Source organism: Calliphora vicina, chromosome 2, assembly GCF_958450345.1.
Source record: "Calliphora vicina chromosome 2, idCalVici1.1, whole genome shotgun sequence".
Lineage (NCBI taxonomy): Eukaryota > Metazoa > Arthropoda > Insecta > Diptera > Calliphoridae > Calliphora > Calliphora vicina.
The window spans coordinates 73,917,436-73,942,557 of NC_088781.1; the positions used below are offsets into that span (position 1 = coordinate 73,917,436).

The window sequence follows — 25,122 nt, forward strand, 5'->3', positions numbered from 1 at the left end:
TCATTAGTGCGTTTTGTTCTTAAAATTTTTGAAATCTGATAATGGAGTTTTATTAAATATTTAGTATGATTTATAATGACAAATAATCACAGCTAAGAAGAAGTGCATTTGCATATTATAGGTCCTTTTTTGGACTTGCAACATTTTCTTATTTTACTTTATTGGTCTTTTTATGTTTTCTGCACATATATGACGGTTAACCGGTTTAACCGGTTTTTTCAATGTCGGTTAACCGAAAAACCGGTTTTCTAAAAAAGGCCAATTTTCGGTTAACCGACAAACCGGTTTTTTAAAAAGTCGGTTTTTTATAAACACTAATTCTGTTGTTGTTAACTGTGGCTAAAAAAACACTAATGTCCTTCATTATGTTTCAATTGGTATATATTTATTTTCGATTTCTGAAAAATTAAATTTTTGAGTTGTGTCAATTTTGAACTGGGTGTGTGATATGTATATGTTTTTTGTCTCTCCAGTAAAATAAATAAAAGTGTAGTTACGCCCGTTTGCAATTAATATTACGATATATACATAAATATTTAAGTGTATTTCTACTTACGTAAAGAATAACATTTGTTCAATTGCGCATCTCCATAGGTATCTACATGTGACGTTAGAGGAACATTTAAATCCAATAGTATGTTTTTTCTAAACGAAAGAAACATAATTCAAAAATATTAATATTTTTTAAAATAATTATTTTTTAATTACTTTTTATATTTATACACTTTACCATAGGGTAAAAAATCAAATCATTCAAAATCTAAATCTACATTCAACCAACAAAAAGTCAATTGTTTTTATTTTCATTAGATTTCCTCTAATATGCGCTTTCAAGGTCTAGGGTATGTATATAAAATAATATTTAATTAGTTTATCCGACGTTTCGCTGGCTATTTAACAGCATTTACAGGGATAGTTTTTATTAAATCTGGCAACTATATGTAACAACCAGAGATCGAAAATAACTCGTCCATATATACCAAAAATCCAAATTGTGATTTATATTTTTGTAATAAAAATAAATCACTGAAAATAACAGTTTTAAAATGATTTTTATTTAAATATGTACTTTGGTATGAAATTTATTTTTTTGTTGCTTTTTAATGGTTTGATGTGAGATAAACAATTCATTTGTTCTTGTTCTTAATAACTGTTACTTTCTCTTTCATTTACATACAATAACATATTGTTACTAATTTTTAATAAATTATGGAAAGAATATGATGAATATGAAGTATGAGTAACAGAAATGAGAATTATTTTTTTAATTTGTTATAAATCTATTAATAAATTTTATAAATTTAAGCGTTGATTTGCATCAAATGAATTTTTGCGATTTATTTTTCATATTCGCAAAAAAAAGTTACAAGTTAACCTTTACGAAAAAAATAAATTATAAATCACTCATCTAGATTAGTTGTGTTTGTTTCTTTTCTGTTTCTCTCAATCCGTAACCAAAAATGTTCTGTAATAAATCACTCACTCAGTGATATATCACAAAAAAATATTTTTAAATGGCTGCGAATGCGAATTTACTATTGAGATGAAAGTGAACCAGTTATTTTCGGTCTCTGGTAACAACACAAAATAACAATAATTACAACAAATTGATAACACAGAGGAAAAAAATTAAGATTTTGGTTGGTTGCAGCCAAGGCGAATTTATATACAAGGTGGTGTCGGTTTCGAATTCAGGAAAATACAAGCGAATTCATTAATTTTTTATGTATGGAGTTTGACATTTGAAACCACTTATTGTTCTTATTGTTTTGCATGTCAAACTCCAAACAAATTAATAAATTCGCTCGTATTTGCCTGAATTCGCCACCGACACCACCTTGTATATAAATTCGCCTTGGTTGCAGCGAAAAATGTAATTGATAAAACATATATGGGACATTTCATTTTCAAAACTATCTTAAGTTTTTTTGGACAGCTCTTGTTTTTAAAATATCGCGGTTTTAATTTTTTGGTTATTTCAAGGCTAATTTATAGATGGTGACCTCAGAAGAACAACTGAATATTTTTTTATTCAGTTGCATGGCGAATTTACAAGGTGAGTGCGTCCAGGCAACAAATACAACAATGCAAAAACAACAGGCATTTTGTTTTTGTTAAAATGTAGAACAAATGTCAAAATCAAGGCGAATTAAAATATTACTATGTTCTTTACAATAACAAATGTAAACATAGTTTGACAGAAGAGTTACAAAACATTTTTTTTATAGATATCCCACTCGCATCCCACTAAGCGACAAAAAGGGTGTTAAAGGAAAACACATAAGCTTTCTTCTGAGCAAAAAAAAAAAATTAAAAAATGGGTCCATTTTTTTAAAAAAAGTCAAAAAAGTTTTTGATTTTGCAAAAAAATTCAAAAATTTTAAATCTTGAGTTACAAAATATTTTTTTTGATAGATATCCCACTCGCATCCCACACTCGCAAAAGACCTAAGCTTTCTTAAAAAAAAATAAAAAAAAAATAAAAAGGGCCCATTTAAAAAAAAAAAATCAAAAATATTTTATTAAATTTTTTTAATTTTTTTTTTTCGAAAGTTTGCATAAATAGCTATCTAAACTATTTGGGACACATTTTGCTAAGAACAATAGGTAATAAGTTATATGGATAAAAAAAACACCTGTTTGGCCAAAATGTCAAATTTTGACCTCCTATAACTCAGAGAGTTCTTGACCGATCTTGTTGAAAAATGGTGTCCGAATTACTATCCAATAGAACTAACATTGGTGCAAATTTCATCGCGATCGGAAGACATCGATTTCAAAAGTTGGTTCACTTGACGTGAAATGCCCCATATATTAGAGTGACAGCCGATTTTTTTTTTTTTAGATTTCAAAGAGTGCCGGGTGGAATATTGTGACACTAGGCCTAAATGTTAAGTGCTGAAAATTTGAGCCAAATCGGGCAACGATTTCTGGACGCGCATCGAGGTCAAAGTTCAGATATATGCAAAATTGTACTGTTAATATGGAATAAATAGGTGAAACTCGTTAGCTTTCTGCATTGTTTTCTAGAAATATGTAGATTTATTTATATTAATGAATATTACATTAAAAAAAAAGTTTTGGAAATTAACCCTGTATCTCCTTTGGTTCAAAATGACCCAAAAACTGTATTATCGCCAAAATTAGAGAAAAATGCAAATTTTTCAGTTTTTGAAAAAAATTTGCTACTAAATAAATACTTTTACAATTAAATGCAAAAGAATCGAAATATGTACGTAATTATCGTTGTAATGAGATATAAATGACAAAATTTGATTAAAAAATGTTAAAGTTATTACAAATTCGCCAGACCATTACCGTGTTTCAGACCACTTGAACAAAAAATTTAGAAAAAAAATTTAGATATTTCGAGAAAAATTAAAATAAAAGCTCATTTTTACTTAAAATATGTCCATATTTACTTGTATATGAGTTTTTGTCTTCGTAGGATACCGTTAACCTATTCGCAGGTATGGCCAAAAAAAATAATTTTTTTTAACGGCTGTTTCAAAACTCTATTTTCAAATTTTTAAAAATCGATCATCACATTGGGGTTTATTGAGATCAAAATAGGGAAAAAAAATATGAAAAAATTATGTCAATACCTCTTACAGTTTTTCCGTACCTGCGATTTAAATTTTGCGTTTTTCAAGAAAAACAAATTTTTTGTCCATATTTAGGCGAATGAGTCCAATTTCCTTACTGTTATAAATTTTAAGTAAAACCTATTCACAATATTATAGTCCTTGTAATTTTAAATATGTTCTGAAAGTTTTACTAAAATCGGAAAACGATAACCTTTGAATCGTGAAGGTCAAAGGTCAAATTTTTCAATATTTGGAATTTCTAATGAAAAGATAGCGAAATGTTACATATTTTTGGGCCGATTTTCATGAAACTTGAGGAAAATATAACATAAAGTCCAGAATTTAAAATAACAGCACAAAAATGGAAATTAACCCTTAGCAGCACTTGGGGTCCAAATTATTCTCAACTTTTAAAATCAAGAAAAACACAACCATTTTGACCCCAAGTCCTCTTAAAGGTTAAAATTCATTTTTGCACTGTTGTTGTAAATGCTAGACCCCAATATATATTTTCCTCAAGTTTCATGAAAATCGGCCCAAAAATATGTAACATTTCACTATCTTTTCATTAGAAATTCCAAATATTGAAAAATTTGGCATTTGACCTTCACGATTCAAAGGTTATCGTTTTCCGATTTTAGTAAAACTTTCAGAACATATTTAAAATTACAAGGACTATAATATTGTGAATAGGTTTTACTTAAAATTTATAACAGTAAGGAAATTGGACTCATTCGCCTAAATATGGACAAAAAATTTGTTTTTCTTGAAAAACGCAAAATTTAAATCGCAGGTACGGAAAAACTGTAAGAGGTATTGACATAATTTTTTCATATTTTTATTCCCTATTTTGATCTCAATAAACCCCAATGTGATGATCGAAAAAATCTGAAATTTGTTTAACAAAATTTTTAAAAATTTGAAAATAGAGTTTTGAAACAGCCGTTAAAAAAAATTATTTTTTTTGGCCATACCTGCGAATAGGTTAACGGTATCCTACGAAGACAAAAACTCATATACAAGTAAATATGGACATATTTTAAGTAAAAATGAGCTTTTATTTTAATTTTTCTCGAAATATCTAAATTTTTTTTCTAAATTTTTTGTTCAAGTGGTCTGAAACACGGTAATGGTCTGGCGAATTTGTAATAACTTTAACATTTTTTAATCAAATTTTGTCATTTATATCTCATTACAACGATAATTACGTACATATTTCGATTCTTTTGCATTCAATTGCAAAAATATTTATTTAGTAGCAAATTTTTTTCAAAAACTGAAAAATTTGCATTTTTCTGTAATTTTGGCGATAATACAGTTTTTGGGTCATTTTGAACCAAAGGAGATACAGGGTTAATTTCCAAAACTTTTTTTAATGTAATATTCATTAATATAAATAAATCTACATATTTCTAGAAAACAATGCAGAAAGTTAACGAGTTTCACCTATTTATTCCATGTTAACAGTAAAATTTTGCATATGTCTGAACTTTGACCTCGATGCGCGTCCAGAAATCGTTGCCCGATTTGGCTCAAATTTCCAGCACTTAACATTTAGGCCTAGTGTCACAATATTCCACCCGGCACTCTTCAAAATTTTAACAAAATTTTTTTTCCATACAACTGATTGTCACTCTAATATATATATATATATGTTCCTTTCACTCCTCAAGGGAGCATAGGGCCATAACAAATTGGTTCCAATAAACTGTAATTAGTTGTCGCTTCCAGGTATGTGCTGGTCTCCCAACTCGTCTGCTTCCCTGTGGGTTCCAGTCTAAGCATTTCTTTGCAATGTCATCGTCTGGTTTTCGGAGGGTTTGACCTATCCAGCTCCATTTCCGCTTTATTATTTCTGTTTTAATAGGCTGCTGGTTTGCCTCCACCCAAAGTTGGTTGTTGGATATTGTCACTGGCCAGAAAATCCGTAAAATCATGCGGAGGCATTTGTTGAGAAAGACATTGTGTATCACGTGATGCCATGTTCCAGGTCTCACATCCATACAGCAGAGTAGATTTTATGTTGGAGTTAAATATTTGGATTTTGGTTCGTTTCGAAATAATAGATGATTTCCAAACCGGATTTAACTGGGCAAATGCACTCCGTGCCTTATTAATTCGACTGGATATATCTGCTGCTGAGCCACCAGTTGTATCAATTGTGCTTCCCAGGTAGCAGAAGGACATTACATCCTGAAGATCTTGGTCGAATACGAAAAAACGGCGATCTGTATTACAATTTTTTGCTTGTGTTGACAGTACTTTTTGCGACCTTCCTCTGTTGGATTAAATTCCACGTAACATCACTAATCCATTATTTCTAGTAGTAGTTTTGAACCCCAGATGCTTCTCTGCTGCATTCGTGAGGATATCCCTGACCATGGCCGGAGGTCAGGGTTTTCTGCTACTTGAGGCGTATTCTACTAATTCGTTAGTGAACAGGTTTGCGATTTCCAGGTTTTTCAACATTGTTACATTGAATCTTCTCGGTGTTACAGTTAGGGATGCCAATCCCGATCCCGAAAATCCCGGGATTTTTCGGGATCGGGATTTCCCGAATCCCGGGATTTGTAAAAAAGAATCCCGGGATTTTTCGGGATTAACAAATCCCGAAATATTATGAGATTTTTGATATTTTAGGAAGATTTTTGAAGCACCCAAAATACTTAGAAAGCTAAATTTTATAATACTAATCTCGCTTCAAATCCAAACGCAGACAGATTTTTTCATTTGAATCGGAGAGCAGCACGTCTCCCTTGCATTAACAGGCTTTTACACAATTTACACTTTTACGAAATTTATGTTCAAGTTATTTTCTAAAGGGGACTAGGGGCAAATGTAGCCCGATTTCCGCAGTACTTTACAGTATAATTTCAGAGTATTTACAACTTATTTTGTGCAAAATTTTATAAGGATTACCGCATAATCAAGATATTTATGACTGCTCAAACAGTACTCCGGGGGACAATTGTATGGAGCTAGGGGAAATCATGGACCATTTTATTTTAATTTAACGCATTAGTTTTTGATTTGTTATGTTTTTACTTAAATATATTAATGATATAATAGTTTTTATTGTTGAATTTGATGTTTTTGACGTTTAACTAAAATCCCGAAGTCCCGAAAAATCCCGAAATCCCGGGATCCCGAAAAATCCCGGGGTCCCGAAAAATCCCGGCGTCCCGAAAAATCCCGGGATTTACATTTCTAAAATCCCGAATCCCGGGATTTGTAAAACCCAGTCCCGTTTGGCATCCCTAGTTACAGTGTTGTTCGTCTTGATGGCGGTTATTTTTATTCGCACAGTGGCAACCAGTATCGGCACCTCGTTTGTTGCGCACATCTAATAAAGATGTGCGAAAGTATACATGATATAGATTAAGAAAAGCTTTCCGTGCAAAAAATCGGAAGACCCATTTCAGAGAAAACTAAGTTCCTCCAAATTGGTCAGAAAAAAATGGAATTTAATATTCCATGGTCAGTGCCACGTTCCTAGTGTTTATAAAAAACCGACTTTTTAAAAAACCGGTTTGTCGGTTAACCGAAAATTGTTTTTTTTTAAAACCTATTAACTGTCATATATGTGTAGAAAACATAAAATGTCCAATAAAGTATATTCAGCATTAACATTTTTAATTTTTAGTAGTCGGAATGGTTAATATTAAATAACTATAAATATACAAAAGTGCTAAGACCATTTATTTTGTAAAAATTTCAAAATTATCTCAGTCAAATGGAATTCAGTATAAATATATTACTAAATATATAATACTTGTTTTAATTATTGGTTTATTAATTAAATTTCAGATTTCATAAATATTTCAAATAATGCATTTTAGAACGTTTTTTGCCTCTTCTGTAATATTTCTGAAAAGCTAATGAAATGATTAATAAATTAAAATTTTAAGAACAAAACACACTAATGAAGTCAAATTTATTGAAAGAAGGTATGTACATCGAATTCAATTTAATGTTTGGTAAAATCGTCACTAAGTTTTTAATGAGTCATTAGTAAAGGTAGGATCACACGATTGCCGCAATGCACCAATTTAATACAATTTTTATTGTGCTGAATTGGGGCCCAATAAAGAAATTGTCCCAATCAAATTCTCTGCAGTCACATGATTGCCTCATTTTATATAAATTTGATTGTCGTTAATTGGCGCAAAGCGATATAGTGGCAATAATTGTCGAAAATTGCGTCGGCCTTAATTATCCTATAAAAAAATTAATAAAGAAATGTTAAAAGATGTATGTGGGTCAAAGAGTGGCTCACAAAAAGAATATTTCTTTTACAAAAATTAATATTGGCGCTAATTGTCTTCTTTGATTGCCGCACTAGAACACAATAAATATTGTTGTATTTTTAACTTTTTTATTGGTGCATGTTGCCTATCAATCATTCACATGATTGCCGCACCAGTGTTGCATTTGATTGGGCCAAATAAGCACAATATTGTTGTGGTTTGACATATGAGCCAATGAGTTGTGAAATCACACGATTGACGTATAAAATAGACCAATAATTGGTGCATTGCGGCAATCGTGTGATCCTACCTTAAGATTAGCCTAAACTTATAGAATTATGGAGAATTTAATTTTTAATAGTTTCATTATGTTAAATTTATTCTGAAAAAGTTTTTAAGTAAACTCATCGTACTCTGCTATTTAGAATCATTGTAATTCTTAAAAATATTAATCTAAAGAGGTTGTATTGTAAATCAGCAGTTTAGGTTTCAGACCAATAATGTGTATACAATGAATATTAAAAATGCACAAAAACGTGAGATTTATTAATTTTAGTCCCAAATTTTAAAAACCGGTTAACCGAGTGATAAAAACCGGATAAACCGGTTAACCGAAAATCAACATTTTAAATTAACCGGTTTGCAAAAAACCGAGATTTCGAAGAAAAACCAATTTTTCGGTTCCATGGAATATTAAATTCTATATATTTCTGACCACTCTGGAGGAACTCAATTTTCTCAGGAATGGGACCACCAATTACTTGCGCGGTTAGCTTTTTTTAATCTATAGTATGTATACTACCATCTCCCATATAGCTGTTCCCGTGGCACTGCCCACGTTCCATGGAATTTTAATTTTCGTTTTTGTAAATTCCCATAAAATTTTTCATTTTCAATTCCGGCGTTGCACAGTTGGGCAGAATCGAAATTTTTTGGTATGAAAAAGTGCAATATTTTTGAAGGACGGAGTTTTAAAGTGGCATATTTTTGAACCTAATTGAGATATTGACTTGAAATTTTTTTTGTAAGACCAAAAATTAACTTATCTAAACAAAAAAATATAGTTCGGAAAAATATGGATCAAATTGTTCCTAATATTTGCAATCCTATTAAAATTTTGATATAAATTTTAGTTTTAGAAACTCAATGCATATGTAATATGTAATAAAATCTTTATTTATTAACGAAACTCAATTAAATTTTTAAGTTTCTCATTGTAAATAACAAGGTGTAAAAAAACTTGTCAAAAGGTCAAAGGGAATCCCGCAATTCCTAAAAATTGAAGCGAAAATCCCAAAAATGGTATTTTTTATAATTTTGTCTATAGGGTCCACATTTCCTTCGGGGCTGGGAAAATACTTTAGGGAACACATCAAGGTTTCCAAAACTGCTTTCCTTTTTCTGATCCCAGCTTTGGGATTTTAGAACATGTGGCCCAAAGTTGAAATTTTGATAAAAAAAATAGGTAAATTTTCAAAGGGCGTAGGGCCGACATGTTCGAAAAATAGGACATGTTTTTTATACCAAAATGTTATCCGTAAAGAAACTTTATAGAAAAACATAAAATTGTTATATGATCTTAAAGAAAGTTGTTTTTTAATAAAAAAAAGAGTTATGTCACCTTTTTGTCCAAAAAACACCAAAAATATACTATTTTTTGAATTTTTAAATTGAAAATCTGTTATTTTTGGATTCGTAATTGATATTGCTCTGAAATCTTTTGTATATTGTTGGTAATTTAGTTGTCTAACTAACAAAAAAAATTCGAGTCCATTCGGTCCAAAAGTGCGCCCTATGTTTTTAAAAAAAGGTATGGCAAAATTTTAAAATTTCAATTTTGAAATGCCTATAACTTGGAAATTATAAGAGATAAATAGCAAACGCAAGATCTAGCCGAGCGCTTTCCAAAAATATAAAATTCTTTGAAATCGGATGGGAAACAAAAAAATGGCACGTGCTTAAAAATTTTACATGTCGCAGGTACCCTACTTTGAGCCCCCATAGCGCCACCCCTGGATTATTTGTAGGGCCCATTTTAATAACTTAAACTCGAATACTCCTTGGCTACACCCAACTCAAATTTTATCCCGATCGGACCAGCCGTTTAGAAATGCCAGATTTATTTCCAAAAAATTTCGATTCTGCCCCACTGTGCGTTGCTAAATATCGTTGCTATCTTGACACACTTGTTAAAAACAGCTTCAGCTAGTTTTATATTTACAGTCGACTTTAACGTCAAAAGTATATTTTATCTTGTCTATGGTAGACCTAAAGTCCACTCTTAAGACGACTTTATTTCTTTTAAAATATACTTTATTTCTGACTATGATTATGGGCCACTGTTTATTCTTGGTGTTTTATTTAAGCTTTGATATTTTTACAAATAAAGCTTGAGTGTCTGTAATTCTCATTCACTATATACATAGTTTGATTAGTATAATATCTTTAATAGTTTTTCTAAAGCCTTTTGGGAAAAGGTTTCCTGATGATCTGGCCTAAGCAACCAACAACAATTGGGAAATTTTGCACAATTCTTACTATAATATTAATTTTGTATTCCCGTATAACCAGAGTACGGAAATAAACAAATCGAAACGTTTGCAATCGTTTTGTTTTGTTCTTTGCAGTGACTAAAACAAAAACCAAACAAAAGCTATGAGAATGATTGTCATATTTTGTTTTGTATTGTTTTTGCTCATGAGCGCAAACTGTACATTAATATAAACGTACGCAGCTAAAAAAGAAAAGAGTAAGAACAATATTGAAACATTCTGATAAAAAACGTTTAATAAACGTTTGGTCGTACTCAAACGTACGATTGTAACGGTGAATTAAATAATGAAGATGAGTGAAAAGCTAATCGTTTCGTTTTCTCTCTTTGTCACTTGAAAATTTTTTGTTTTGTTTTTGCTCATGTACAATACAATAGAAAAATTTTGATTTGTTTTGTACATTTTGCAAACGTTTGCGAAATGTATATGAAAAAAAATTTAGTTGGAATATTTGGAGATCATTTGTTACTATAAAATTATGTATTATTTCATAGAAATAATGATATATGTTCGTCATAGAAATAATTCTATGGCGATGATTTATCATAATAACTAATTCAATCAACAAGACATTTTACATCCGATTTCTTATTTTAGTGGCAAAGTTTTTAGACAGCGAGAAAACTCTTTAGCTTTTCACAGATGTTGGCTTAATTTCAGTAAAGCATTATAAAGACAATCTGATTAGAGTTTTTCTTTTCCCGCACTTTTTTGAAATTTCCCGGGATCCCGGGAATTCCCGGCTAGAACAAATTATTCAATTTTAAGAATGTAGACTTTGTTAAAAACTAAAAAAATGTCTGGTTTTAAAATGTAATACAAATAAAACAAATCCAGCAAAAAATTAATATAAAGAGATAAACTGGCTCGATTTCTAATTTTGGTTATATACTAGGGTATTCATTCGACTAATGATCGTTCGATTAATCGAATAATTTCTTACGAATAATTATTCGAACAATTTAAAAATGGCCATTTTCGAATAACGAATAATTCGAACAATTTTATGTAGAATAATCGAATAAAACGAATAAATGTTCATATATATTTAAATTTATTAAATTTATTAAAATTTTTCATAATTTCAAATTTAAATAAGTAATAATGACTCACAAAAATTGTATTGTTTCTGAAATTCGAAAAATAACTAAAGACAAAGGGACTTTCGATCACTGTAGATGAGTGTTCCGATAGCTCCTTCTATAAATATATAAATATTACTCCAAGAAGTTACAATTCTAAAAATAAATCTTTCAAAATTTTTAACTTAGGTCTTGAACCAATAAAAATAAAAGGTACGAAATAAAATATTTGTTATTTAGCTGGCGAAATATTAGAAGAATAGCAATTAATAATCAACATATTAACTTAGATTAACGTGGAGTTGAATGTGATGGAGAATATGATTTTGAAACGGTTGTCGAAAGTGATATTGAGGATGACATTTATAATGATTACATTGAAATAGATGAAGGCCATGATCTTAAAATATATATATATATATATATATATATATATATATATATATATATATATATAAATATAAGTGATGTTATTAACCGCGTACGTAAGTGTTGCAAAATATTTAATAAATCGAATGATAAACACAAATATTGCAAATTAACGTTTTGTTGCAAGAATGCAACAAAACAAGATTTTGAACATCATTTAACATCTTTGTCTAACACGGTAATAAACTTTTTGTGTATTTGTAAATGCGTCAATCATGAACTGCCCGACTTCAAATTAGCCACGTTCACTGACAATGATATCAAACTTTGGACAGATTCCCTTTGTTGTGTAATTCCCCAAGACCACTTTATTAAGCAAAGATTCGGCAACGTTGATAGAGCTTGATGTATAATACAATTTGTTATAAATAATTAAGAAATAGTGAATAATTAATTTACTAAAGAATTAGTTACTTAATTTAATACCCGAATTAATGATCGACATAAAAAAGTTCTTAATACGTTTATAATGTATTTGAATTCAGGATCATGTCCAACTAGCTCAAATTGTTTAAAGCAATGGGTTTGCTAGTCAATTGATTTGTAGATTGTTCGGGAGTTAATCTGATCAGAATATTTCTGTTAAAAATTTAATGATGGACCTTGTTTTCGAATGTTTTTTAACATTATCAATACTTGAATTGTTAACTTTAACGTTATTTTTTGTTTTTCTTTAACAATAAAATATTAAAAAACCGACATCAAAACTTCATTCTTTACTTTTTTAAAAAGATTTAAATAATTCGAATAATTCGATTAATTTTAAAAGTGTGATCGAATTATTCGAACAAGTTAAAATCTCTTATTCGAATTATTCGTTTTATTCGAACAAGAGAAAAATCGAATAAATCGAATACCCTATTATATACAAACCTATTTAACGTATTTTGTAGAAACATTTATATATTATGTACGGTTTTTTCTCACTGTTTTAAATGTCGCAATATTATGCGTTATTTCTTTTTCATTTTGTAATATGTTTTTGCGCGATTTACTTTAGTATTTTGAGTACGCAAATTTTGAAATTGTTTGGTACGGAAAGTGTTAAAACTTGAAGAAAACCCAATAATATTAAACAAAATTCAATTCCACTGAAGGGGGTTTTATTCCAAAAATGTTTGTTTTACTCTTTGTGAAAAAGCAAAATACTAAAATAATTCCACTTTCGGTCGGAATAGAATTCTGTGACAGCTATGAACATTTACGAGTTTTTGGAATAAATCGAATAATGAACTTGTTATTGTTCTATTTGGGTTAAATCTTTTTTGTTGAATGAATCTTCTGCATTTATTTTGAAGCTTTAATCATCTTTTAGAGAAAGCCATGTTCAAAAAACTTCACATAAAACTAAAGAATGTAATTCCCGGGAATTCTCGAAGAATTTCCCGGGATTTCGTGATTGAAAATTGTTCGGAATTCCCGGGATTTCCAGACCCGGAAATTCCCGTGAAAACTATAAATCTGATTGATACTTGCTTCAAATAAAGCTAATTCACGCTTAAAACGACTTTCAGCAGTTGATTTTAAATGTTTAGTAGGTATTACTTTTTCAATATTGATTGAATATTCTAATTCGATTTTAAATTGTTGCTCCATTTGTATTTCGTAAACATTATCATCATCGCTTTGAACAGGTGATACATACATTTGCTGTCCATAAATGTCTATCATTGTCTTTGTTATATGATAACCAGGGCAACCAAAAATATGCAATATCATATTTTTTGCTGTGCGTCTTATAAACATATGAGTTAGTTATTTATCCGTTTCAGATAATTTTAAGAGTTTTGGCATCGATTTGTTAGTGCATATTTTTGCATATTTTGCTCTTTACAGCATATTTTTGCATATTTTCCCTTTTATATCATATTTTTGCATATTTTACTCATAACTGCATATTTATAATGCATATTTTACCTGAATTTTTTTACAATAATTTTTATATTTTTAAAAAATGTTTCTTAAGCTACGTGTACACGTCATTCAGATCTTACAACGTTGTCAGAAAAATGTTCAATAACCTAGCGTTTACACATGCAAGTAACAGTTCGAAAAACGCAATACATTCACACTTTTGCACTAACGCAAAAATGATTAACAACCATATGTTTCAACATAAGTTCACATGGTTGTGTTAACCATTTTCTGAGCATTTTTCTGACAATGTTTTAAAATCTGACATCCGAGTACACTTAGCTTTAAATAACATCCAAAAGTACATATTGTTTTTGTATTTTTATTTTGTTGCTATTGAACTGCTACAACCTTAGGGTCAGTACGTACGCACTTCAAACTCCTCTTTTTTATAACTGTTACCAATCCATTTTTTTACAAGTGTTAACGACCTGTCAAAAAATACAAATTTTTTTAAATTGAACTGCAATTTCTTGGTAGTAACTGTGGCACCTCAAAAAATAAAAATTTTTAAATATATTTTTATTAGTTGGGAGAAATATTTAAAGATGTAAGTATTTTCAATAAAATAAATTAGTTGTTATTAATTGTTTTCATTATTCAGAAAATGCCAAAACAAATCATCCAAATTGAGAGAAGTTTTAAAGGAAAATTCAGATTTTAAAACGGATGGTAAAGTACTACTTTGCACTATATGCAACAAATCTGTGTCCGCCACCAGAGCTTTTTTAGTAAAGCAACATATAGAGAGCGCAAAACATACCGAGTTAAAGGAACGGCGAATAAAAAAAGAAAATTCGCAGTAATTTTTGGCGGAGTCAGCATCACAAGTTTCTAAAGATATTTTGTTCCAAAAAAAATTATGCGAAGCCTTCGTGTCCGCCGATATTCCGTTATATAAACTCAGAAATACAAGCATTAAACAACTTTTCGAACAATTTTCAGACCACAAAGTTCCTTCGGAATCCACGTCGATAGACTTTACACAAATTGTATTGAAGCTATGAAGAAATCATTAAAACATCAATATATATGGATATCGATAGATGAAACAATGGATGAGAAAGGAAGAAACATTGTTGGTATTTTAAGTCCCAATGAAGAAACTGCAAAAAAAAGGTTTTTAATAAACACCGCAGTCTTAGATAAAACAAATCAATCAACTATTGACGATTCTATTAAAATCTTGGATCCCAACTTTAATAAAGAATTGGTATTACTTTTTGTAACCGATGCAGCTCCATACATGATGAAAGCTGCAAAAGCCATTGCAACTTTTTATCCAAAAATAACGCATGTTACATGTTTAGCGCATGCTCTCCATCGAGTTTGTGAAACTATTAGGGATTCATACGAAAATGTGAACAAAATAATTTCAAATGTAAAAAAATGTTTTTGAAAGCTCCATGTAGAGTAGAAACATTTAGAGAAATTAATCCTGATCTTCCTCTCCCTCCTGAACCAATAATAACTCGTTGGGGAACATGGATTGAGGCAGTAAATTATTATGCCAATAATTACGAAAAAATTGTTGAAGTACTAGATTGTTTAAAAGATGAAGCTCAATTGATTATGATCGCGAAAGAAACTCTACGAAAATCTGAAATAAAAACAGATTTAGTTTTTATAGAATCCAATTATGGATTTATTCCAAATAATATTAAAAAATTACAAACTTGTGGTCTTTCCCTCAATGAACAAATTAAAATACTTAGCGATACAGTTAAAAGTATCGACAATGTACCTAATTGCGATACCAAATTTATTGTTCAAACTAAAATTAAACGAATTATTGAAAAAACAAAGGTGTTTGGAAACAATGCAAAATATTTGTTGTCAGCTAAATGGTTCTAAAGTTAATTCAACTACAATGTACAACTTACAAGAAGTTTTAGCATTTAAATATGTACCTCTAAATTCAGCTGATGTAGAGAGAAGTTTTTCTGCATATAAAAATATTTTTAGAAGTAATAGACATAATTTTTTATTTGAAAATTTAAGTAAACACGTCATAATTTATTGTAACAATAACATGAATTGAATTAAACTACTTCATTGTTCGTTCAGATTAATTGCAATAACATGTACATATATGGGGCATTTCATGTCAAGTGAACCAACTTTTGAAATCGATGTCTTCCGATCGGGATGAAATTTGCACCAAGGTTAGCTCTATTGGATAGTAACTCAGACACAATTTTTCAACAACATCGGTCGAGAACTCTCTGAGTTATAGGGGGTAAAATTTTGACAATTTGGTCAAACAGGGGTTTTTTCTTATCCATGTAACTTATTACCTATTGTTCTTAGCAAAATGTGTCCCAAATCGTATAGATAGCTATTTCTTCGATCTTTCGAAAAAAAATATTTAAAAAAAAAAATAAAAAATTTTTAATATTTTTTTTCCGAAATCAAAAACTTTTTTGACTTTTTTTTTAAATTTTTTCTCTTTTTTTTTTTTTTTTTTTTTTCTTAAAATAAAGTTTAGATATTTTCCTTGAACACCTACTTGGTCGCTTAGTGGGATGCGAGTGGGATATCTATCAAAATAAATATTTTGTAACTCAAAACATAAAATTTTTGACTTTTTTTGCAAAATCAAAAACTTTGTTGACATTTTTTTTTTAAAATGGACCTTTTTTTAATCTTTTTTTTTAGGTCAAACAAAAGCTTAGATATTATCCTTGAAGACCCTTTTGGTCGCTTAGTGGGATGCGAGTGGGATATCTATCAAAATAAATATTTTTTAACTCAAGACTTACAATTTTTGACTTTTTTTTTTGCAAATACGATTTTTTTTCCAAATGGGCCCTTTTTTTAAAATTTTTTTTGTAGTCAAAAGAAAGCTTAGGTCCATTCCTTTAAGATATTTTTAGTCCCTTAGTGGGATGCGAGTGGGATATCTATCAAAATAAATATTTTGTAACGCAAGACATACAATTTTTTAATTTTTTTTTGCAAAATCAAAATTTTTTTCCAATATGGGCCCTTTTTTAATTTTTTTTTTGCTCAAAAGAAAGCCTAGGTCCATTCCTTTAAGATATTTTTAGTCCCTTAGTGGGATGCGAGTGGGATATCTATCAAAATAAATGTTTTAACACAAAAATTGTATGTCTTGAGTTACAAAACATTTATTTTGATATATATCCCACTCGCATCCCACTAAGCGATCAAAACCATCTTAAAGGAATAGGCATAAGCTTTCTTTATAGCAAAAAAAAAAAATTACAAAAAGGGCCCATTTTAAAAAAAAGTCAAAAAAGTTTTTGATTTTGCCAAAAAATCAAAAATTGTATATCTTGAGTTACAAAATATTTATTTTGATAGATATCCCACTCGTATCCCACTAAGAGACCTAAAATATCTTAAAGGAATGGACCTAAGCTTTCTTTTGACTAAAAAAAAATTTTTAAAAAAGGGCCCATTTTGAAAAAAAATTCGAATTTGCAAAAAAAAAGTCAATAATTGAATGTCTTGAGTTACAACATTTTTATTTTAATAGATATCCTACTCACATCTTCCTAAGTGACAAAATAGGTCTTAAAGGAAAAGACCTAAGCTTTCTTTTGAGCAAAAAAAATTTTTAAAAAAAAGTCCCATATTGGAAAAAAATTTCGATTTTGCAAAAAAAAATTAAAAAATTTTTACAAAATATTTATTTTGATAGATATCCCACTCGCATCCCACTAAGGGACTAAAAATATCTTAAAGGAATGGACCTAGGCTTTCTTTTGAGCAAAAAAAAAAATTAAAAAAGGGCCCATATTGGAAAAAAATTTTGATTTTGCAAAAAAAAATTAAAAAATTGTATGTCTTGCGTTACAAAATATTTATTTTGATAGATATCCCACTCGCAAAATTGTAAGTCTTGAGTTAAAAAATATTTATTTTGATAGATATCCCACTCGCATCCCACTAAGCGACCAAAAGGGTCTTCAAGGATAATATCTAAGCTTTTGTTTGACCTAAAAAAAAAGATTAAAAAAAGGTCCATTTTGAAAAAAAAAAGTCAACAAAGTTTTTGATTTTGCAAAAAAAGTCAAAAATTTTATGTTTTGAGTTACAAAATATTTATTTTGATAGATATCCCACTCGCATCCCACTAAGCGACCAAGTAGGTGTTCAAGGAAAATATCTAAACTTTATTTTAAGAAAAAAAAAAAAAATATAGAAAAAAATTTTAAAAAAAAGTCAAAAAAGTTTTTGATTTCGGAAAAAAAATATTAAAAATTTTTTATTTTTTTTTTTAAATATTTTTTTTTCGAAAGATCGAAGAAATAGCTATCTATACTATTTGGGACACATTTTGCTAAGAACAATATGTAATAAGTTACATGGATAAGAAAAAACCCCTGTTTGACCAAATTGTCAAAATTTTACCCCCTATAACTCAGAGAGTTCTCGACCGATGTTGTTGAAAAATTGTGTCTGAGTTACTATCCAATAGAGCTAACCTTGGTGCAAATTTCATCCCGATCGGAAGACATCGATTTCAAAAGTTGGTTCACTTGACATGAAATTCCCCATATATAAAATCGAAATATAATTAACTAATTTAATTTATGACTACTGTATTTATTTGTTAATAAAACTTTAAATTTAAAAAACGAAAAAAATGTTAGTGCATATTTTTAATATTTTAAGTGCATATTTTATGTTTTTTAGTGCATTTTTTATGCGCATAAAACACTTTTTTTAGAGCATATTTTTGGTTGCCCTGATGATAACACTGCGTTAAAAAAAATTGAGTATCCGCTTCGAAATGTAATTTTTTCTTATTTATACCTTTCGTTTATTAAACATACATAAAATTTTTTTTCTATCACGTCTCATTTTTCTTCCATAGGAATGTGCCAAATTATATCTTTCTTATATATAAATAGGCCACACGTATTTTTGTGGTACACTTTTAAGTATGTTATTATCCACCAATATTGATGAAATATATATGGTCTAAAAGGTTATTTTCTATAGATATGCACAATATAAACAAATTTTTCAAAATTCTTTCCATAAAAGTGGTCGAATTTCCGAGTTAAAATTAAAAAGCCAACGCATATTTTAAAGAAATCTAATAAAAACAACCAGAATTTTTTACATTAATCAAGTTTATATTTATCATTTAGTAAAAAAACTCAAAAAAATCGTCTTTTATAATTTGAACACAAAATATCGTGAAACTTTAACTTTTTCTTTTGAGCTTTGATTGATCTTCTCGTTTTTAACGCCAACAGTAATCACCTAGCATAGTTGTGTTCCAATGGACTTTAAATCATTTTTCAAGCTTCTTTACATGGTGGAACCAGGATGTAAATATGAGCAGGGTGAGAGGATACACAGATTAGATGGAAAAAAATACAAATGAGAATGAAGAAAGTAAATTTTCAATGACATTCTGGAACCCAACTTTTCATAAGCTTTAAACATGTTGTTAACTAACTATTCTACATTTTCGGCTCTGTTGGTCTCTAAAAACCCTGCTTTCAGCGATAACTAGATATCAAGTTTCTTATTCGTAAGCTTTTTATCAAAATGTGGGTCTTTCATCAATGTGCGTATTTATGGTAGCACAAATATTCCTTCTTTGAGTTTATCATCACTTAACTTGGAAAATACTGCTTAAATATAAATAGAATGAACAAAATTGTTCATCAAACCAAGTTTTATGTGGAGTGACGATATTTAGGATCTATCAATGGTATATGTTTCATATTCGATTTTCCGTAAACAAACTCTAACATTTCTGGCCATGCTTTTGATGCATTTAAGCAGTTGCGGTGACCACTTAGTTCAGTATTTGGATATTTGATTTTCAATTTAATGTGAACAAATATGTCGACACTATCGAATAGGAACGATTATTAAACAAAACAAAATAATAAAAAAGTACAATACATCGGAAACAGTAACTGTTTCTTTTAACACTAAAGTGAGGGTAGTAAAATATGACTCATTGCCTATTCATTCCAGCTAACAGTTAAGAGGGTACCAAAATCGTGTAACGCAGTGTAATTTAGCTCATTACGTTGTGGACTTTTTAGGTAATTTATCAATGACATAAGATAAATGACATAATATCGTTTATTAACTTTACATTTTATTGCATGGACCATTTTTTGAGAAATCTTCGAATTTATGGATAATAGATGTTCATAGAGAGTGTTCATTATATCATCACCTATCTGCAATATGGTTTTATTTCGGCTTAATATTTCTAATGTATCCATAATGTGGTTTAAAAACACTACTAAATTTGTAACAATCCCTTCATCAAACAATGATGTTATATTTAAATATATTAAAGTTTTATTTGAATTAATTTTAAATTTCCCGTTTTGTGGAAATTACCGGGAAATTTAATTTTTTTCCCGGGAATCCCGACAAAAATTTTACGGGATCCCATACCCAAACCCTAGTCTTCTTGATCACTTCATTTAGTAGGGGAGAGGGTGGCACCTTTGACTTTTTGCTTTCAAGCCTCATACAAATTTATGTTTTTGAATTATGTATTGACTTTTTACATAATTTAGCTAATATACATTAGGGTTGCCCTTAATAAACGAAAGTTGGATTTTGGCCATTCTCACCCCCCAGTTTGGTGAACATTAGTAAAAAAATCATCCTGAAAAAATTTTAGGTAAATCGGTTGGGGTTAAGACGTGCCGCAAGCCCTCTGAAGTTTTGAGATGCATTTACAAGGGGAAAAAATTAATTTTTTTCAGTTTTTGTAAAAATTTTGCCATTAAAAAATTACTTTTGTAATTCAATTTAAAAGAATCGAAATGTGTACGTAATTGTCGTTCTAATGAGACATAAAAAACAGAAATCGGTTAAAAAATTTTAAAGTTATTAAAAATTCGCCAGGCCTTTAACGTGTCTCAGGCCACTAGAACAAGAAATGTTGGAACAAAATTAACATATTTTGAGAAATATTAAAATAAAAGCTCATTTTTACTTAAAATATGTCCATATTTACTTGTATATGAGTTTTTGTCTTCGTAGGATACCGTTAACCTATTCTTAGGTATGAACAAAAAAAATTAATTTTTTTAACGGCAGTTTCAAAACTCCATTTTCAAATTTTTAAAAATTTTGTTAAACAAATTTCAGAATTTTTTGATCATCTCATTGGGATTTATTAAGAGTATAATAGGGAATTAAATCGTGAAAAAATTATGAAAATATCTCTTATAGTTTTTCCGTACCTGCGATTTAAATTTTGAAATTTTCGAGAAAAACCAATTATTTGGCAAATTTTTTAGGCCAATGAGCTCTATTTTCTTACTCTTATGAATTTTAAGCAAAACTTAATTAGAATATTATAGTCCAGATAATTCTAAATATACTCTGAAACTTTTACTCATACGGGGCAGTTTGGAACCGCAATTTTCAAACGTGCCCCTTTTTTACTAACAAATGTAGTGAAATAATGATATTCTCAATGTTACAACTTCAAATGTATGTTGTTCTGAAATTAATTTCAAAACTATTTATTTTATTAAAAAAACATGTTTCAAAAGACTCAAATTTTTCGATAAATTTTCATTTTCTTCACCATTTTCATGCCGAGTTTCGGTTTTAAAATAAAAAACTCATGTCTTTCAAACAAAAGAAACCATTTTATAATTAGTTTAAATATATAGATATATATTTGACGTTTTGAAGTTGTAACTTTAAAAATACTGTTATTTCACAAAAACGAAGTCATCAAGAAAAACTAAAAATATTTCCATACTTTTTATTTTTTTATCAATGTGTGTTTAAGATAAATTTTCTTAGTTTGATATCAAAATTATTTGATTGATATTTATAGGCGATTTATGTATTTAATTTTTCATCCACTTTTTTAAGTTCAATTTGAAATTAAAGCTCGTTTTAAAAAATTAATGGATTACGCGAAATTATTTATTTTCATACTAACAAATTTAAAGTTGTATGGAAAACAAATTTTGTTAAAATTTTGATGAGTGCCGGGTGGAATATTGAGACACTAGGCCTAAAACTTAAGTGCTGAAAATTTTAACCAAATCGGACAACGATTTCTGGACGGCATCGAGGTCAAAGTTCAGATATATGCAAAATTTTACTTAACTTTCTGTATTGTTTTCTAGAAATATGTAGAGTTATTTATATTAATGAATATTACATTAAACATTTTTTTGGAAATTAACCCTGTATCTCCTTTGGGTCAAAATGATCCAAAAACTGTATTATCGCCAAAATTCGGAAAAAATGCAATTTTTTTAGTTTTTGTAAAAATGTTGCTACTAAATAAATACTTTTGCAATTGAATACAAAAGAATCGAAATGTGTACGTAATTATCGTTGTAAATGACAAAATTTGGTTAAAAAATGTTAAAGTTATTACAAATTCGCCAGACTATTAACGTGTCTCAGGCCACTTGTAGAATAAATTTAGGAAAAAAATTAACATATTTCGAGAAAAATTAAAATAAAAGCAAATTTTTATTTAAAATATATCGGTATTTACTTGTGTATGAGTTTTTGTCTTCGTAGGATACCGTTAACCTATTCGCAGGTATGACCAAAAGAATTAAATTTTTTTAACAGCATATCTCCATTTTCACAAATTTCTGATTTATTGAGAACATAATAGAGAATAAAAATATGGAAAAGGTATGACAATACCTCCTATAGTTGTTCCGTATCTGCGATTCAAATTTTGCGATTTTCGAGAAAAACTAAATTTTTTGTCCATATTTTGGAGATACAGGGTTAATTTCCAAAAAAAATGTTATTCATTAATATAAATATATCAACATATTTCAAGAAAACAATGCAGAAAGTTAACGAGTTTCACCTATTTATTTCATATACATTAGATATTAAAATTTTGCATATATCTGAACTTTGATCTCGATGCGCGTCCAGAAATCAAATTTTCAGCACTTAACTTTTAGGCCTAGTGTCACAATATTCCACCCGGCATTCTTTAAAATCTAAAAAAAATCGGCTGTCACTCTATTATTCAGTATACTAACAATACAGTTACCTTAGAAATTGCTTTGGTTCTTTTAAGTCTACATATGTAAAGAAACAAATAAATAATCAAATAATAATACCAATAACCAACCAATATAAAAAATACACTTACTGGTTCCCTGCTGGCATCAGTATAACTAAGATGGGCAATAAACATCTTGCCTTCAAAATTGATTTTATGAACTTCATTCCAACGAAAATGCTGTGAACGTTTACCAGAAATAAAAGTACTAATACCGGAATAATTAATTCCAATATACAATTGAGAGCCCCGGTGGTCCTTTACAGGATGAGGATCTATTCCGTATGTTTCAAGACCTCTAGCAATACCCATGAATTCATCTACTGCCACACTAGGATCTTGATAAGGTTGCCGTTTCTTGTGAAGTTCCATTATTTTCTTCTCATGGGTTTCTGTTTGACGTAAAGCTAGATTCATTGATGACACATAATTATCAATATGAATTGCTTCGTTGTAATCTCCAATCTCCTCTAAAAGAAAATATTGTAATTTAGTATACATATATTTTTATAAAAATCTGTCTAAACATAGGACCTTAATTATCTTCGATACATTATTGTATATTAAACATTGAATTTAAATTGAATTGTATGTACATTAGAGTGACAATCAGTTTTATGTAAAAAAAATTTTGTTAAAATTTTGAAGAGTGCCGGGTGGAATATTGTGACACTAGGTCTAAATGTTAAGTGCTGAAAATTTGAGCCAAATCGGGCAACGATTTCTGGACGCGCATCGAGGTCAAAGTTCAGATATATGCAAAATTTTACTGTTAATATGGAATAAATAGGTGAAACTCGTTAACTTTCTGCATTTTTTTCTAGAAATATGTAGATTTATTTATATTAATGAATATTACATTAAAAAAAAAGTTTTGGAAATTAACCCTGTATCTCCTTTGGTTCAAAATGACCCAAAAACTGTATTATCGCCAAAATTAGAGAAAAATGCAAATTTTTCAGTTTTTGAAAAAATTTTGCTACTAAATAAATACTTTTGCAATTGAATGCAAAAGAATCGAAATATGTACGTAATTATCGTTGTAATGAGATATAAATGACAAAATTTGATTAAAAAATGTTAAAGTTATTACAAATTCGCCAGACCATTAATGTGTTTCAGGCCACTTGAACAAAAAATTTAGAAAAAAAATTAAGAAATTTCGAGAAAAATTAAAATAAAAGCTCATTTCTACTTAAAATATGTCCATATGTACTTGTATATGAGTTTTTGTCTTCGTAGGATACCGTTAACCTATTCGCAGGTATGTCCAAAAAAATAATTTTTTTTAACGGCTGTTTCAAAATTCCATTTTCAAATTTTTAAAAATTTTGTTAAACAAATTTCAGATTTTTTCGATCATCACATTGGGGTTTATTGAGATCAAAATAGGGAATAAAAATATGAAAAAATTATGTCAATACCTCTTACAGTTTTTCCGTACCTGCGATTTAAATTTTGCGTTTTTCAAGAAAAAATAATTTTTTGTCCATATTTAGGCGAATGAGTCCAATTTCCTTACTGTTATAAATTTTAAGTAAAGCCTATTCATAATATTATAGTCCTTGTAATTTTAAATATGTTCTGAAAGTTTTACTAAAATCGGAAAACCATAACCTTTGAATCGTGAAGGTCAAAGGTCAAATTTTTCAATATTTGGAATTTCTAATGAAAATATAGCGAAATGTTATATATTTTTGGGCCGATTTTCATGAAACTTGAGGAAAATATATACTGGGGTCTAGCATTTACAACAACAGTGCAAAAATGAATTTTAACCTTTAAGAGGACTTGGGGTCAAAATGGTTGTGTTTTGCGTGATTTTAAAAGTTGAGGGTAATTTGGACCCCAAGTGCTGCTAAGGGTTAATTTCCATTTTTGTGCTTTTATTTTAAATTCTTGACTTTATGTTATATTTTCCTTAAGTTACATTAAAATAGGCCCAAAAATATATAACATTTCGCTATCTTTTCATTAGAAATTCCAAATATTGAAAAATTTGACCTTTGACCTTCACGATTCAAAGGTTATCGTTTTCCGATTTTAGTAAAACTTTCAGAACATATTTAAAATTACAAGGACTATAATATTATGAATAGGTTTTACTTAAAATTTATAACAGTAAGGAAATTGGACTCATTCGCCTAAATATGGACAAAAAATTATTTTTTCTTGAAAAACGCAAAATTTAAATCGCAGGTACGGAAAAACTGTAAGAGGTATTGACATAATTTTTTCATATTTTTATTCCCTATTTTGATCTCAATAAACCCCAATGTGATGATC

The 25,122-nt window shown here is 29.0% G+C and overlaps 1 protein-coding gene across 2 annotated transcripts in view; it reads right to left on the minus strand.

The window, feature by feature from the left end:
* Frmd5 (FERM domain containing) overlaps positions 1–25,122 on the minus strand; it is a 192,649-nt gene that overhangs the window by 36,774 nt on the left and 130,753 nt on the right. For both annotated transcript variants that reach the window (XM_065500555.1, XM_065500556.1), the window contains exons 5-6: positions 22,927–23,306; positions 557–645 (exon numbers count right to left, since the gene is read on the minus strand). In XM_065500555.1, the coding sequence (XP_065356627.1) occupies positions 557–645; positions 22,927–23,306 (469 nt within the window). The remainder of the gene's footprint in view (positions 1–556; positions 646–22,926; positions 23,307–25,122) is intronic.